At 39.7% G+C, this 18436-nt stretch overlaps 2 protein-coding genes across 5 annotated transcripts; one reads left to right on the plus strand and one right to left on the minus strand.

The window, feature by feature from the left end:
• Window positions 1–2783: 2783 nt before the first annotated feature.
• ctxn2 (cortexin 2) lies at window positions 2784–9300 on the minus strand. Of its 3 annotated transcripts, none has more exons than XM_034680800.1 (3): window positions 9201–9297; window positions 5479–5587; window positions 2784–4526 (listed from the first exon to the last, which is right to left on the minus strand). In XM_034680800.1, exon 3 carries the CDS (start codon window positions 4455–4457, stop codon window positions 4212–4214), a length of 246 nt encoding a protein of 81 aa, XP_034536691.1. In that variant the 5' UTR covers window positions 4458–4526; window positions 5479–5587; window positions 9201–9297; the 3' UTR covers window positions 2784–4211. The 3 variants fall into 3 exon arrangements, with proteins under 3 accessions (XP_034536691.1, XP_034536690.1, XP_034536692.1); XM_034680799.1 differs by having other exon boundaries at window positions 5452–5587; XM_034680801.1 differs by lacking the exon at window positions 5479–5587 and having other exon boundaries at window positions 9201–9300.
• Window positions 9294–18419, plus strand: myef2 (myelin expression factor 2). Of its 2 annotated transcripts, XM_034680792.1 has the most exons (17): window positions 9402–9517; window positions 10690–10892; window positions 11620–11672; window positions 12628–12635; window positions 12740–12833; window positions 13040–13231; window positions 13322–13475; window positions 13566–13615; window positions 13698–13758; window positions 14584–14700; window positions 15176–15220; window positions 15301–15396; window positions 15505–15600; window positions 15822–15881; window positions 17355–17539; window positions 17919–17970; window positions 18164–18419. In XM_034680792.1, the coding sequence occupies exons 1-17, from the start codon at window positions 9402–9404 to the stop codon at window positions 18325–18327; spliced, it is 1746 nt and encodes a 581-aa protein (XP_034536683.1). In that variant the 3' UTR covers window positions 18328–18419. The 2 variants fall into 2 exon arrangements, with proteins under 2 accessions (XP_034536684.1, XP_034536683.1); XM_034680793.1 differs by lacking the exon at window positions 15822–15881 and having other exon boundaries at window positions 9294–9517.
• Window positions 18420–18436: the final 17 nt, after the last annotated feature.

The raw sequence follows: 18436 nt of genomic DNA on the forward strand, positions 1-18436 counted from the left end.
TGAGCAAAATGAGAGTTAATATGAGACCATGAATTACAGGAACACGCTGGAGGCACTTCTCTACTGCCACATGACTCTGAAGTGCCTTTAAAATACCTCTTAACAGGTAAACTTCCTTATTACTGATACACCTCGGTGATTTATGCACACAGTTAGAGGCAGGCTAATGACTGGAAATATGACCTTGGCTGTTCTGCAGGCTGAGGAAAATACTCCAACACGTGTTTTATGTGCAGATTGAAAGGAAGCAATCAATTGCACAATGGTTATCAGACAACAGTTCAAAGTTGTCAGGATTTTTCTACGAGAACGATACAGACTGAGTCATAATGGAGAAAGAAAATTTTCCACATGGACTGTGATGAAAACTGCAGTTGTCTTTGTGCAGTTAGAGATCCTCAGGCTCTGGAAAATCTACAACAGTTTTATTATCAGAGTTGCGAGATTTATGTTTGCTCTGCTTGGTTAAATTCAGAGTTTGCACTGCTCCCCAAAGGAGTTTGGAGACAGCATGGCGAGTCCATGGCAGCAGGTGCACATACTCCTAATCACACAGAACAGGGGATCTGCTCTGTAGTAAATGTCCAAAAGGCCCATCAGGAAGAAAACAGTGACTAAGAACAAAAAGTGTGGATACAAGAAGACAGGACTCCTGACATCTTAAAAGGCTGCAAAATATAACAGGGTGGTGTATATATAACACCATGGCTCATTATAGCCAGTGATACTGCAGTCAGCACAAGCCTGCTCATTACATCAAATGGAATATCTATAAAATATGATAGATTATGCTTTTCTATATAGAACCTCATTGGATTTACCAGAGGTAGGTGTCTTTATGATAATGACCTCTGCTGTAATCCTGCAGGTCGAGTAATCCCAAATCAAAAAGAGTTAATTAAATCAAAAGTTACAGACTACTTTATGAACCCAGTGAGTAAAACTTACAGATGTAGAGATCCTCAAACTTTTCAGGCTGAAGCCACACTTTTTTAAATGTCAGAGTTGGGCTGTAGTGTGCTCTGTTAGTGACAATTTGAAAAAATTTGAAAATTAAAAAACTGCTCTAATAACACGTTTGTGTTGTCCTATTTTTCCATGTAGTTACTATGAGTGTTGAAATTCAAAAACTTGCCTTTTTTTTAGCTCTACTGTAAGCTTATATATAAAATATAATCGAATGAGAATGGCTCCACTTTATTAATTATGAATTCATTAATTTAATGTTAAGATACATTTTTAATTGAAAATTATATTCATTAATTGTGTTTTAGAAAAACATTTATCCACTTATCAACAATAGATATCGAAACACAAGCACCTTCATTCATTCCCGTGCAGATTTAAATCGATTAAAAGTTAATCATTAAATCTATAGCACTTAAATGATTAAGGTGAGTTATAAAACATTAATATATAATGCTGGGTAATCATTGACCTGTCTGTTCTGGCTTTTTCAGGTGTTCAGCTGCTTCTTAAATCCAACCCACTGAGCAGCATTCCTCAGGTTTTCAGGTGATAAGTTGTGTTTCTGTAACCTCACATTACAAATGATTTAAGCCACAATAAAATTACATAAGGGCAAATAAATCAAATACAAGCTTTCAGTAATGATGATAATGAAAAACCTTTTGGCAACACTCCACCGAGTGTTGAGCAATAGTTTTGGAAATCACTGTTTTGAATTAATGTTATGCTGTTACTCTTTTAAAAGCATTTGCATCGCTTTATTAGAGAAGCCTTGTGCCTGTGTCTTATCACAACAAATCAAGGACGTAGCTTTTGAAGTCCGAAGACCACAAGTAATAAAACTGATGATTGATAATCAGCAGAAGCTAAGGTCCACTATTCAGCTGACTCACTGGTCCTTCACTATGTAACAAGGATTCTGAAAGCACTCAGGTCCTATTATCTTTACATCCACCTGCCAAAGTGTAATCACATTAGTTCTCTAACTGCTTCTGTCTTCAAAACATTTGGATTGTCTGTGAATTCTATTTGCTTTGTAAAAACAAAATAAGAAAATCGCTTGATATATGCAGAGTGTAACTGTAACTGCAGGCCCTGATTGGACAGTTCCAAATGACAGTGTTTACAAAGAGGCGATTAGTTGTCTCAACACTTCTTCCAGTCAAAGAAGGGAAAGCGCTTTATGGTTTTTTACATAAAGTTCAGACAACACATGACCTGACTGCAGCAGATGCTTTGGTTAGAGTTTCATGGTTTCATAACCGTTGTTCCTGACTGGTTAGTGCTCTCTGTAAGGTTAGTGGGCTTGTAGGTTGAAGGAAGAGAAGGCCTGTGTTTTTTTCCACTAAAAATAGATTCCAGATAAGGATGTCACATAGGTGAGAGAGATAATGGTGCAATAATGCATTCCTGGTGAGTGATGTGTGTCAAGGGAGGTGTGCACGGTGGCCTGGTCTTTGAAATTGAACTGGTCACAAGAGAAAAGGCTGTTGTGCTCTACAGCTTTATCTCTATGAGACGGTCACTGAAAGCCTGTGTGCATCACTTTTGCTGCTAAATTATCCCCTTTCTCTTAATACACAATGCACATACACACATAAACACCATAAGCTCCTGTATGAGAATCAATTCCTTTGCTTCTTTCTCTCCCCGGTGCAGCGATGTTCGATAGCTACTGCCCGAGTTTGGATAAAGAGACAACAAAAGAGCTTGTCATTTTCATCTGCTATGTCCTGTAACAAATAAATTCCACCCACGTACAAAGCCGAGGTCTCAATCAGAGCCCAGAAAAGACAAAATTTTGACCAACAGAGTCTTAAAGTGAAGAAATTCTATTTATTTCACATAATTGAATCAAATCTATATCAATGAGAAATCTCTACCACCAGCTGAGCAAGCAACGGGTCAGGAGATGCACTATCTGTCATCATGATATGCCACACACTCGCTCATTCACTCACACACACTCATTCAAACAACCAGGTGCTCTAATGTATCTAGATGAAGGCACATAAACCCATTGAAGGTCACAGTAAGGCAGATTCACAGCACTAAGGAGAAACCGTAGACCGTAAGAATTAGCAAAGAAACAGTTTGACCAGTCTGCAGTTTGTTTGTTTTCAGAATCTCTGTTTGTCCTGTCCTCCTCTGTTTGGAAGGAAGAGAGCAGGCGGGGAAGAGTGGGGATGGCTGAGAGAAGGAGGAAAAAGACGTCCATGTGAAGCGTTGACAGACATCCCTCCCCTGATTTCCATGTGACCTTTTCCTCTGCAGACAGGTAGTAAGAGTTTATCCTTGTCATTAGAAAAACTAGCAGCGCTAAGAGAGAGAGAGAGAGTCCTCCCTAGTTTCAAATCCTCGTTTCCCTTTAAAGTTCTTTGGCTTGATCGCAAAAGCCAACCTTTAGTCAGAACGCTTCACGGACAGTCCATAAATCGGCTATTATCGTGTTACTCTACAGACATACTGTCAGAAGTAAACAGTCGTGTCTTTTCTTTAGCTCAGACATATAATCGTGGCAACAAACAGAACACCATCAGCAGCAATACAAACTCTGAGTGATGTTTTTGCATCATTAGAAACAGTAACACCACAATGTAAATCACAGTTTGCCCAGTTGCCTTTCCCATGCACGGAGAGGACCAATCTGTACAGAAGCACAGCAGCAGCAGCATCCTTAGATCACCAACAGACTGGATTTAAAGTCCACAAAGCACTAGTTTGACATAATACCCTGTATCCAACCATGTACATTCTTGTGCAGAACAGATCGGCTTTGCAGAGATGCAACTGCTCTGTTTCCCGTTCACAGAAGGAATCTTGTCCCTGAGTCTTCAAACTACATCTGAATAATCTCCTAACATATCCCATAAACATCCTCATTTAGCGGCCTCTACGACATTCAACTTGGAGGTTTGGGTTAAAGGGAGCTTCAGCTAAATTGCACACTCCCTGGCAGATTCAGAGACAAAATATGACACAGTATCTGCCGCACACTCGCTCAGACACACAACGACAGACATGTAGTCACACATAGAAGAGAGGCTCTGATCTAACAGCACACACACATTTAACAACATACACAGCTTTTGTATCTTGGGTTAGAAAGTCACAGAGAGATGTCTTGGTGGTGTGTCAGTGGCAGGTGCAGGGCTGTGGCTCATGTGTGTCAGTGTATTTGTGTTCATGTATCTCTAGGCATTTTTGTTTTATTGGACATCTATGGATGTGTTGTCCCTGTGTTAAGTCAGGGCGTACTCAAACGTCCCTTTCTCCAGTCCCTCGATGCCGTCGGCCCAGTTGGAGGAGGGCATGCTGCTGTAGGGGTCCAGCAGGATCCTGAAACACCTCACTATCAGCAGCCCCAGGAACACCAGCAGCATCCCTACGAAGGCGAACGCCGTCTTCTGCTCCAGAGTCAGAGAGTGCACCATCATGTCGTTTCCGCTCATGGCAGCAAGGGAGTGGTTGTAGTGGACGCTACACATGGTAAACCGACGTCTGGGTGCCTCATCTCTCCTCTGATAGGGTCAGGCGTTTGGAAGCCCGCATGTTACCTGCACAAAGATAGCATGAGGGCTTCCCATTAGTGCTGCCTTGTGCAGAAAGGATCCACTCAATAAACCCATCAAAATATTACAGTCAATGAACACACTGCGTCGGCTTTGAGAAAAATAAGGATGCATATATGGGAACCAGGGTTTAATCTTTTGTGAATGATCTGACCATGAAACATAAAGGGGTTACTGCTGGTATCTATAAAAAGCCTCTTTTGAATGTGTTATCAAACAGAGGTCCCAAGGCTTCCCCTGATCCCTCTCTCAGTTTCCTCTTCTGGGAATTTGGGAAAAAATTACTAAGGCAAACATGAACAGAAAAGTCGGGGGACACTGCAGAAAAAAAGAGGCTCAGGGATACAAGCCAGTGCCACAGCTTTATTCCTTTAAGTCTGGTTACAATAACAGTGTGTCGCAGTGCATAGCCAGCAGTTAAACACAGGCAAAGCGGTGAGATGATATTATGACGAGACATATGTTCAGTTACTAGGAAAGGGCTCTCTCTAACCTGTTGCATGCAAGCAGATGCCTGCCAGACAGTGTAATTCAATTAAACAAGACAGCGACCGTGCTGGACCAAACATCATCACAATAACTGGTGTGGTCACACAAGTGGGAGTCTGCCTCTCTCATTCTTTTTCAAGCCAAATCTCTCATACGAACACAAGCAGCAGGTGGCTGAGAGGAAAAGATGCAGGAAGAGGGGTTAGATTGGAGAGGGAGGGTGCATGCAGACAGGGACACAGGAATGAATAGAGAAGATAGACGAAGGAGATGGAAGTGGAATGATGAGACTGCATAAGTACGCCCGGAGTGAGGGACAGGGAAGAAGAGAGGGGTAGGTAGGGTGAAGGAGGGAGAGACCGCATTGACAGATTTTTTTTTCAGTGAGGATGTCTAAAGGAAGAAAAAGCAAGTATCTCACCGTCATTATCGTTCCATCCTTACAGACCTGTTGCTGCTGTTTCCTCCAAGCAACTCCTCTTCCTTGGAGCTGTCACACACGTATCCATTAATCCATCAATTGCTGACATACTGGACACACTAGGCTAGCCTCTGATCTAAACAAAAAGCGAAAACGCAGAAATGAGGCTGGATCAAGCTATGATATGTGTCCTCCTCCCAAAGAAACAGCTCCTCTCCTCATGCTCCCATACTTGCTGCCTCCTACTCATTATCATTCTGTTTCTCTATCTCTCCCTCCAGAAGCACGCACGCTTGCTCCTGCTGCATGGCAACCACTTGTTAGTCTCACTCAGCTGCTCTGCTGCTTCACTCATTCACAACATTCCCTCCCTCTCGGCAACAGCAGTAAAAGATGCAGCAGCAAAACAAGCAATCTGCCTCTTCTTCTTTTTCTTCCTCCCTCTTCACTCTCCCCTCCCCGGCTTATTTGGCTTTTCTAAAAATGACTCCACCAAAATGTGACAGGAATACCACGACTTAGTCAGGGGGAGAAATGCTGCCTCTCACCGCTCCTGGCCAGTAAATGCTGCTGCAAAGGTATTTTTGGTACAGCACAGCATTATCCTGCAAGCCTGGTTTGATGATGTGTTTTTAATTGGTGCAGTTTGCTGTGGTCAAATTGAATTAGACCCTCTGCTTAAAGGCTTACAAAAGCAGGCTCCCTTTGCAAGCAGCAGGGACTTGTAGTGAATTAAAAGAAGTATTGTATAGGTCATCTGATTGCCCCAGTGTAACAGAATGCAGCAGTGAAGTGTCTAGCTATCTGTTTTGTTGGTATGCAGCACAAATTCATATCAGCAATGTAGAGTATCTGTCATAGTGGTGCAGTGACTCGGATCTAATGATAACCCGAGCCACGAGGGAGATGGTCATCGCACGTTTGATGTACTATAATTTATGGCTTAAAAGAGAGCTGGATTGTTCGTTATCAGTGGTGTGCAGCAGAGGAATTCCCTGAGAGAATCCAGACAGAGAGGTGAACTTCCTCCCTCACATTTAAATCTACTTCATAGTTCTTTTGTTTTTTTTAAACCACTGCAGTGTCTTTTGATCTCTCCCTTTTTCTTGGGTCAGTAGCAATTTCTGCTCCTGCTGTGCTATTAATACTTGGACATATTCGGGTAGAAAAAGATACCATGGCACTGCAGTGATTTATTGACTGAGTCAGCTACTCACAAGCACATTTTTATTTCGCATTTATTTCAAGGACAGTTCTTGCAAATTGGATGAGAAGATGTAACAGTGTGCAGCCAATAAAATGATCAGACATTACCTCACTAGCCTTGTGTCGATTAAAAAGACACGGTCAAAGTGAAAAACTATCAGGTCACAGCAGAATAGTGTGGCAATCCAAAATGGGGTGTCATTAGACTATTAATTTAAAAAATGACCATAAGTCCAATCAATAATATTGGGACATTTGCCTCTTAAGAGCCTTTATCATATCTATCAACAATCAGAACAGGCTGATGAGGTTTCACTCATGGGTCAAGGTGTCCTAATGTGCTTTGGACTGCTGGGACAACTTCCACCTGTTGCATAAAGTACATTAGGAGACTCTCCAGCGTCCACAGGACAAAGGGATAAAGATTGTTAGACCTTTGTCTCTTCCACACAACAGGAGCAAAGCTGATATTGCGAACTATAAAACAATGACTATGAACTGCTCTCATGGTATCCTCCTTTAAAGTTAATTAACTCTACACCAAGCCTTCTTGTAATAATACAGTCTGTACAAGAAAGTACAAAGACAAATGCAATGAAATTACAAAGATTTGAAATACCTCATTAAGCCAACCCATTACCCTGACTGCAGCAGTTTTTAATTCTCCTGAGGCCCAAACTTAATTAAACTTACATTGTTCATTGTAAGATTTACATCTTGAAATGATCGTCCAGCCATAAAGAATATCCACAGTATAATCTTCTTAATATTGTTATTAAAGACATATGGCCAGTTGGATCATGAACTTTATAGTATACATGACAAGACAAACATGGCAGTAGTTGCAAATAAAACTAGTTAATCGTTACCGTGAACAATATTGCATCACAATCTGAGGTAAAACACAAGCTTGATGTTGTTGTTTGGGTTATGTTTGGCTGCTTTTAGATAATCACATTACAAATACCAAGTTCTGACGATATTGTCCCTTAAAAAGAACGAATAGAGTTTCCTGATGTTTCTTTGTTTGGTTTACTGTAAGGACAACTTGATGTTTTCAAAGTGTATACATTTCTTTTCTAGAGTGATTTTGAGGAAGCTATAAGATACTGTACTGCAGAATATCATCCAAAGATTTACTCTGGCTTCAATTACAACTAAATATCACATGATTACCATTTAAACATAGCTTAACTGAATGATTTGCATTTGCACTGACTGACTTTGACTTAGTTTGACTGACTATTGAACCACATTCAGTACATGTCGATGAAAACATGTGATCAAGGTAAAACAAAAAGGGAAGAAATGTGCTGCTTTCATATGATGTAAGCGATGAAACAGCTAGCCATCAAGGAAATGTATTTTCATTTTTATTGGCCTGATTTTTTATCTAAAGATTACCACATGTTCTGGACTGTATGTTAAAGGTTAACTTTCCTTTGTCACAGGTCAACCAGATTTACAGCTTTACAGCCTCTGACTGTATTTCCCTTTTTTTTATGTATTAAAATGTGCTCTCAGGAGTGACATTGCACCAGTTTTTTTTAACTTTGTGGCTATAGCATGCTTAAGTTAACAATATTAAGCTTTTAGTAGCCATGAGAATAATTTAAAACCTAAGATATTTAAACGTTCAGAATACGCTTCTATGTTTATGCTAAGGTTCTGTTGCATAGTAGGTAAAACATTTAATTCTCAAGGTAAAGTCAAAGAAGTTTGCTCCATAATATCCTGAAAATACCCTTAAATGTATGCTTAAACATTTGCCCAAGACCTGATTTAAATGATTGCTCTAAGTGTGTGAGCGTCGAAAAAATACCAGTTGCACAACATAGGCCCATGGTTTGACTATTTTATCATAGCTACTGGCGATTCTAGGATCGGATGTTGAGGGGTGCTGAGCACCCAGAGAGCAGACATATTTCACTGTTTTGTAACGCAATTTCATTCCCACATTTGTGAAAGAAAAGTATAACACTTTTGGGGAAAATCTGTGACCATCAAATCTGATAAAGGTTATTTAAATGCTGAGCCACAGCAAAAGAGAAATGTATTGGAATCATAAAAGAAACATATGGTAACCCTAATTTCTGGCGGAAAAAACTCAGTTTGATACAGCAGCTAGTACTGTATGGTACTGAAACTTTTCTAGCTTGTTAAAAAGGACATATGGTAAAAAAGAATAAAAAATCTCTCAAAATTTAGGGGTGCTGGGATTCAATTTAGGGGTAAAAATGGGCTAGAAACGCTACCGTCTAAGGGTTTGATAAGATTCACAATATGCAAAAACGTCCTTCAATATAGTAAAAAGTACACCATTCAATTGTCTCAGTGATGAAATGGATGGACTCATCTACGCTTGATCTTCATCTTTAGCAAAACTAGTTTGAAGAGTGTTCTGGGACTCTGCAGAGGGGTTTCGTAGGCTCTTGGACATAAAGGAGTCCTAGGTATAGTTTAGAAATACATGTATGAACAGTTTTAACTTTCGGCTCCTGCTCTCACGTTCTTAGTTCTCTAATTACTCTCTCTTTACTTACTGACTCATCCACCCAGGTTTTGTCGCAAAAACCATGTGCACCACCTTCTAACGCACTCTCTTCATCATCCCAGCCTCTTCACTCCGGCTGCCTAGCAACATCTCCCAAAGTATCGCGTTGAAGGCTCAAATCTCGCTGCACATTTTGAACTGCGTAGCGACCCGGGCATCGTGAGCTGTGTTGTGCAAGATAAACGTCAACATGGACGATGTTATAATTCTCGAAGAAGAGCCAAATCAAGAAGAATCTAACGCTTCAGAACCCGTGAAGTCCGATGCCGAAGAAACAATTGAAGAAACCCCGAATGGCGTGAAACCGTGAGTAAATCTGTGCAGACGTGATCTAGCTAAGCTAAAATGGAGTCCTGTGATATTAGCCATTGTTAGCCAAGACGGCTGAAACATCTGCTTTAACACGTTAAAACTGCAACACACCTGTGATAAAACAAAGGGTTCAGGGTAAGCATTTAACTAAAGTTATATCAGGATGTCAAACTATACTCTCAAATAGTGTAGTTTTGACAAATCGTGTAATATGCTCTTATTGGGCCGCCTGAGTGCTAATCTCCGTCATTGTGTATGCTAGTTTTAGCTAATGCTATCGCTATTCTAGAGTTCTTCTTTCTAAAGATACAACATATACCGTACGGTACGGAGACAAATCAGATGAACATAAGCTGTTTTAGACGATATTATCGGGAAGATGGGATTAAAACTCCCTGACCCGAGATTCAGGTTCACTGTGCCAAGCCAACGTTAACAGAATGATGAAGTTAGCTGCTAATAATAGGAGCGCAGTGCTGCACCGTGTAATATGTAAATGATAATTAATTAATTAATTAATTGTCCATGCAATTAATTGAAAGCGTTTTCTCGCTGGACGAACTTCTTTGCAGAGTTCTTTCCGAAATATTCATTTTGTAATATGTTATAAAAGGGACTTAAATACATTTCATGTTTTCTGGTTAAACCGAAGTGGCAATGTTGATAATTAATTTGACTTTCTACGATTATCTGTCTCATATATGTTCAAAATATTTTGTTGTTTTTTTAAACCAGTAAAATCAGGGTTTCTGATCAGCATTAAGTTTAATAACACGGAAATAGTTTTAAATTGTACTTCATGTGGAGTTTTGGTGGGAAAAACTCCATCTGTTACATCAATGGGTAACCTGTGGTGTCCTAGCATCTATCCATACAAAGTTCTGCATGGAAATTTTGCACTGTTTTTAATATGTTTCTAATATACTGGTTTCCCTAAAGGGAACTGCTTTCAGTAATGTAACATTATAAGAAATGTTCACTTAGGTTTATTTTGGTCTGCATCAGCAACCAATACTTCCCTTCACAACATAGGAGCCACAAATAAAAGCAAAAACAATCAGAGGGACTCAACCAAGAAAATATATATAGACATTTACATACACACATATCGATATATGCACATCTGTGTGTTTCTGAGGTTGACTCTTCTTTGATGCATGTTTCAGTGATGCTGACGAAAGTAAGCTCCCCAAAGACAAGCATGACGGTAAAGAGAAGTCTTCTGGGAGTAGAAGAGGAAGCCGCTTCCATCCCTACAAAGACAAACATGGTGGAGAAAAGAAGGGTTCCCATAGGAACCGGGTGTTCATCAGCAATATCCCATATGATATGAAGTGGCAGGCAATTAAAGATCTAATGCGTGAGAAAGGTAATGTCCCCAGTATTGGGGGTGATGTCTTCCCATCTCTCTATCTCTACACCTGATATAGAAGTTATTGACTCTTTTTACTTTGATGGAGCATCTTGCTTCTAGCAGTACTAAATTAGTCTGTAGCTTCCTGTGAAGATCGTAGGGAATCAACTTACAGTGATAGTAGGTTATTGGAGTTTTCAATCAAATTTCTTTTGGATGGGCACCAATTTAGTTTGGGCTGATATGTCTGTGAGAAAAGGAAGATAAACTCAGTTACCTTGTCACTTGTTTTAAGGTATTGTCAGCTCCAAAATGTAACCTCAAACTTGTTGTAGAATTGATTGTTGAATGATTTTGTTGATCTATTAGTAGGTGAATTTTGATGATATGAATGAAAATATTGCAATGTTTTACTTTCTGAATTTTGAAAGGTCAAAGGACAGATTGAAACTCTCAACTGCTATGAATGGAATCTGTTGATAAACTGATCATGTTGAAGTCTTTTGAATTTCCCAGGTTTAATATAGCTGTGTTTCTCTCTGGCCTTGGCCTTTGGGTGTCTCAGTCACTGCCCAGAAAGGCATGGTGTTGTCTGATGGGATGTTGGTCTGGGCTGACTGTTGATCATTAATGGAACATTTCCACCTGTAGCGGCATTGCCAAGGCCTACAGCGACTTGAAGACTTGGTGACTTAAATTCCTTTGTTCTTTTGGTATTTTTCCTTTTGTATGTCTCATGTAGTTGGTGAGGTTACATACGTGGAGCTCTTTAAGGATGCAGAAGGAAAGTCAAGGGTAAGTGATGTGGCCAACTTGCTGCACGAGGTTTTAAATGCCCTCAGCAGGCTTTCATTAATAAAGTGCTCATTTAGGTTCTGATCCTTTGGGTCTTACCAAGTTACTGAACTGGAGATACTGAAGGTTGTGTTTAGAGCCTGATAGATGGCTAATGATTGATACTCATTTGAAAGGGAGATGTCCTGTTGATTTTGGAAAACCAGCCTAACGAACTCATCTAAGAGTACACTTTTGCTTTTGTTGTTGTTATTTCAATTGGTGTAAAAGTTCGTTTGTTTGGCCATTTTCCAAAGGGAAATGTGGGTTGTGTGATTTGTTTATGGATTGACCCTCATGTCTCAAAATCTTATTTTACAATTTTGTTATATGGCACAGCTCTCTCTTCAAAGGAACAAACGGCCTTGAAAGATCCTGTAACGATTTTATTGTTATGTTATACATATTATAGAAACAAATGTTGACCACACCATTTTTCCTAGGTGAATTGGTAAAACTTAACCATCAACATTGTACTAAATATGTATGCTGTTTTTCTTAATTTTCTACCTTGGTATTTATACCCAGTTCAAAACATTACAATGTTTAAGTTAGATGGCTAATGTAAAGATTTTAATACATGCTAAATGATTTTGAGAAAACTTTACTAAAATGTAATTTTTTATTAACTTACTTTTAAAGTATTAAATGTCAAAAATCTGTTAATATAGTGATAAAGATATTATCTTATGTGCCTTTTAAGTTATTGTATGTTTGACTTACACACAACCAAAAACTTGCTGGCACAAGCCAGAGTGCAAAATATGTCTATAAGACATTAGAAACTCCTAGAAGCATGTTGATAGATAAGATTTATTATATTTGTTTGTTTGTCCCAAAATTAACTTTGTTTTGTTTACTCCCTCGGCTACGGACATGTGTGCTGCCTGGATTTATATGTTGCCTCCTCGTGCAGGGTTGTGGGTAAGAAACTTCTGAAAATTGATCACACGTTCAACCTTCTTTTCTTTGTTTTAAATCTTGCACTTGCATGTGCTCTTCTGATGCCTGTTTTCTCACTTTAACAGTGTTGTTGAGTTCAGAGATGAGGAGTTTGTAAAGAAGGCGATAGAAACTATGAATAAACATGACCTGAGTGGAAGGCCACTCAACATCAAGGAGGTAAGAGCAAAATAAGTGTGATAAGTGAAGATAAGAAAAAGGCTGTTAATTTTATAAGTGGGATGAGGTCTTGTGATAAATAATTACAGAATTTTTTTGCACCACATTAAATGATCACATAATAACACAAGTGTATTTCACAACTGATAATTGACATAATGTTGCTGTGGAATATCAGAAGTATTGCTTTGTACTCCTTATTTAAGGACCCAGATGGGGAACACGCTCGGCGTGTGTTGCAGCGCATAGGAGGAAGTCAGCAGGGAGGTCGTGGGCAGGACATGGGGCCTGGTGGGATCAACATCCCAAACTTTATAGCCAACAACCCCAACATCCCACATGACATCATCCATGCACTGCAAGCTGGACGACTGGGCAGCACAGTGTTTGTGGCTAATGTGAGGACATAGTAATAGATATTATCCAAATGAGGCAGGTGATGAGACTTCCTGGTGATTAAACAGATGATGTTTTACGTTATTTTTCAGCTGGATTTCAAGGTGGGCTGGAAGAAGTTAAAAGAGGTGTTCGGGATGGCAGGTGTGGTGAAACGAGCAGATGTAAAGGAAGATAAAGATGGCAAGAGCCGCGGGATGGGAACAGTGACTTTTGAACAGTCACTGGAGGCTGTGCAGGCCATCTGTATCCTTCAGAGTGAAACACTAAAGTTGAAATGCACATGAAACAATACATTATGTTCTATTGTAAACTTCTCCTTGATTCAAGGATCAGCCATGTTCAATGGACAGATGCTCTTTGACCGACAGATGCATGTCAAAATGGTACGATTTTAAAAGTTGTGAAACTATTTTCAGCACAGAGAATTTGAAACAGATCTCTAACATTTGTGTTTGGCTTTTCTAGGATGAGAAATCTCTTCCCCCTGATGATTTCCATCAAGTAGAGAAATCTCCTCAGTTACCACGTAAGTACGCTGTAATCCTCCTGTCAGTGGTTGATGCCAAATGCATATCCTTGGTAATAAGCTCAGCGAATTGGGTATAGCATTGATATTGTCAGTATAGGAGGTATGATATCCTCTGTGGAGAAATCTCCAATGATGAGAAAAGGCCCAGGCCCAGGTGCAGTGTAATGCTAAAGCAGTATTCTAATGAAAGCAAATGCCCGGCAGGTTTTGCAGGTTGAAATGCAAAGACATGTTAAAATGAAAAAAGTAGCTGTGACCCGTATTTCAAATTTAAACTATTTTTCAGCCTTCATCTAAAATGAAATGTTTTCCCATTATAAACACACATTGAACATTGAATATTTATATGTATAGTAATTAGACAGTTTTTAGATTAAAAGTATTACTACCTTTTTTATTGAATGCATTTGTTCCCAGCATGTTTGTTTTACTGTTTGAAAATTTGGCAAAATAAAATAATCTTTAGTGACTTTATATTTCAAAATTCAAAACAGTAAACAAGTAGTCTTTTGTTTTAAGAGACCTTTCTGTCAACTTGAGTCATAGGATGTGTCTGTGGTGGGCTTGTCCCCGATGTGAAGTATACTCAGAGCAGAACAATTTTTATTGTGGAGAGTGGGTTTACTGCAGATTTATACAAAGGTCATATAAAGGTATGTCCTTGGTTTTAAAAGACCTTGTAGTAAGTGGACAATGTTTTCAGTGTGCGTCACTAAAAGAACTGATAATTCATTATACTTTTAATAAACCGTTCAGTTTATCAGCCATGCCATTTGTGCCAGTAATTAAATACTTTCTCTATTGATGTTTATTTTTGTATAGGGGGTCTTGGTGGCATTGGCTTGGGACTCGGGCCAGGAGGGCAGCCTATAAATGCCAACCGCCTGAGCAGTGGAGGAGGGGGAGGAGGAGGAGGAATGGGCTCCATGGGGCCTGGAGGTCGGTCACACCTCAAACACTGTTATATTTTGCAAGAAAATGCGCACATGTGCTTTTTTAAATTCATTGCATTCTGTGTCGCAATCCAGTCCCTGTTTTTGGGAAGATGCTCATAAAAGAGAACCAGGTTCATCTTTGGTCACACATTGTGCAATTGATAAACACATTTGAACATCAGTCTGTTCTATATAACATACCCACTAACCAACATACAGAGTTGATGTGTAAACCATTCAGTCATTAAGACTTGGCTGACATCTTCATGGCTCATCTTTTGACCCGCTCAATGTGGGTTAAAGAGATAAGAGAAGCAGAGATCTCACCAACTAAATAAAACAGAACTTTATACTACCGTGTTTCAGACCTCACTTGGCCTTGTCCCTTTTAGCACCTTTGTACAGAGTTTGGAAAATCAGGCTTCACACAGTATGTGTGGAATAAGAAATAGATTAACTGACCTCATCTTCTTCCACAGGTATGGATGTCCAAGGATGTGGAGGAATGAACAGGCTTGGAGGAGGTAAAGTGTTGTGCTGCTTTTGAGTTTTTTCTCTTGCAAGACTTGGGGAACACTTGAAAATGTACCTCCTCTGATTTCAGGAATGAGCAGTGGTGGGAGCTATGGGGGCATGGATAACATGGGCAGCATGGGCAGTTATGGAGGGAGAGACATGGCACCGGTTGGAAGAATGGGAGGTACGTGAGTGTATTCGTTCTCACTGTACAGTGGTGGGGTTTTACAGTACATGCTGAAACGTGTTATTGGCAACTTTAAGATTAAGGTTACCTTTTTCCTGTGACAAGACATGTACAGGTCAGGAATGGGTGGAATGGATCGGGACTTTGGCCACAGTGACATGCAAATGAACCGAGGATTTGGGGAATCTTTTGGAGGAATGAGTAAGTGATAATCTAACCTCAGCCAACCCCGAACTCTTTCATACCAAACATCCAACAACGTGAAGTGTATGCAAGTTCTTCTGTGTTGTTTGGTTATGTTAGGATTCAAGGAAACATTTTTTATTCTGTGTGTTTTCTGGCGTCGAGCTGTTTGTTTGTTTGCTGCATGATTGTTGTTATGTTCCACGCTAATCTGCATTAACTTGCAATCTCTCCTGTAGGTGGAGGTTTTGGCGGAGGCATGGGCAGTGGTGGCATTGGGCACATGGGGACTGGATTAGGTACATCAATTGTTCCATTCACACCTTTTTTTTTTTTTTAATCTAGTATTCATCAGTTCTGTCATTTTATAGATACACATTATCTATAAAAGCAAGTAGTTGTAAGCGGCACTTGGACTTCCAGAGGAGCCACTGGCTACTTTATTATTGTTGACATTTAAAGTTAATAGCCCTCAGAATTTTATAGTCTTTTGATGGTTTAAACTTCCAATAACATAGACAGAGGCCTTAATATTAGCATACCATGATGTCAAAGTCATTAGGTGTCATGCTTTTCTGAATAGATGATGGGTAATAAGGAAAGCAAGTACTCAAAGAGGCTGTCTTTCTATCAGATGATGTCGTGTTGCCCGTTAATCAAGTGGGAAGTCTTTTAGCACTGGTTTATGATACATGCTGGAGAAGGCTCAATAGTGATTTACATTGACAACTTGAAGGATGGTGTTGTGGCCCTAGCTGCAGCTGGGAGACTGTATTCATTTAGTTCTTATTTAAGATTTTATCAAGGTCTAAATCACATAAATGCAATACTTGGCTGCTATAGATTAACACTTCAGGTGGATTGTGGACAGTGACATGGCTTTTCAGATAACAGCAGTTTATCACTTATATGTGCCTACTGTGCAACTGTCTTCAGCAAAAACATAGAAGAAGAACACCAATAAAAGATAGACAGTGATGCCACCTTTCTTTTGCTGCACACTAATGGGACTAGTTTGAATTCACATCATGCTACTCTGCACTATGAAGATAACATGATTTCACATAAAAGGGTCTTAGCATTGTTCTGATCAGTGTTGGGAGCACAGCAGCAGGAGTAGTGGTTCGATAGGCTCAGAGTTTATTTATTAATCACTGCATCTGATTACTTTTCGACTTCAGGGAGCTCCTTTGCCCTTTGCCCTACTGCTTTGCATGAACCAAAATAGCATGTGCCGCCCAGTTCCTGCACCAAAGACCCACCTCTTTGCAATTTATGTTGAACTTGCATGAATGAAATGACCGAAAGATTGAACACCTAATTCAAACTTTAAATAGGATTGAAAGTATGATTGCTCTAACGTGTTTCACATTCACACAATTATTTAGATGTTTTTATTTCATTAACACGAGAATAAGAGTTTATAATTATACAAGCTGGCTCAAAGTCTGCTTGATCTGAAGAATTAGTGTCACAGTGACATTATACTCTATGTGACAGCTAATGATTTGTTGTGATGAATTACTTTTACAGTTTTATTGTGTTTACACACTCCAGTCATGTGCCTAAACTAATGTCAAGCTATGTATGATGATGATAGCTGGTGTGATGTTTAGTGTATGGCAGTTTGGAAATGCAGATGCTGTTAAAATGCATATAAATCTGTGATCAGAGTTCTCAGGGTTAGAATGGTGCTCGATATACCACCTTGTTGACAGTAGATTATGTTGCTTCTTCATCATAAATCGTGTGTTTGTGGTGTTTCATTGCAGGCGGTGGAATGGGTAACATGTCGATGGACCGGATGGGCTCCAGCTTTGACCGTATGGGCATGTCAGGGATGGACATGAACCGTGGCTTCGGTGGCTATGGCGTTGGTGGACAGGGCCACATGGGTGGAGGCATGTCAGACAGAGGCTCTGGATCCAAAGCTGGCTGTCAGATCTTTGTGCGAAATGTAAGTGAAGCTTACATTAGCGAGCACTGTGCTTCTGTAGAGCAGAAGTCCTTAAAGCAGGAGGGGAGTTGCAGCCATCTTTAAGACCTCCCTGAGTTGCATTGATGAAAACATTTCCTCTCTGCATTGATGCCTCTTTATTGATTGAGATTAAATGTGAAGCAATCAGAGCTTGCCATGCATTAATATGATGTCAATGGTTCTGTAAATAACTAGTACATTGGCTTGTTTGGATGTGTTAACTGGCCCTAATCCATCAGATTTATTTGTATTTAATGCTTTATTGATGCACCACTTTTTTTGATTCACATCTTAAAGCCGTTTCATTGAATTACAAATATGGTGATGTTGTCTAATTTATCATTAATTTGTGTTGCAGCTGTCCTATGATTTGACATGGCAGAAGCTGAAAGAGAAGTTCAGTCACTGCGGTATGTCACTTGAAACTTAAAACTCATTGGTTTGAATTATATATTTATTGCTTTGATTACAAACCTCTTAAAGACATCTCTGACATTTCACCATGAGCATGAAACATGTTTAGAAAATTACAGATATAATACCAACAGTTAATTGAAAATTGCAGTTTCAGAATGCATCAACCGCTTATTTTGTGTCCCTTAGGCCAGGTAATGTTTGCGGAGATCAAGATGGAGAACGGGAAGTCAAAGGGCTGTGGAACCGTGAGATTTGACTCTCCCGAGAGTGCTGAGAAGGCCTGCAGGATGATGAACGGAACCAAGATCAATGGCCGAGAAGTGGACGTCCGCATCGATCGCAACGCCTAAAGCTTTCATAGAAATCACGCTAACACACTTCCACATTCAGCCCTCTTTGCCAATGATCTTTTGTTTTGTTTTAAAAACACAATTACTTCATATCTCCGTGTCCACTGTT

The sequence above is a fragment of the Notolabrus celidotus genome, chromosome 3 (assembly GCF_009762535.1).
Source record: "Notolabrus celidotus isolate fNotCel1 chromosome 3, fNotCel1.pri, whole genome shotgun sequence".
Classification (NCBI taxonomy): Eukaryota; Metazoa; Chordata; class Actinopteri; order Labriformes; family Labridae; genus Notolabrus; species Notolabrus celidotus.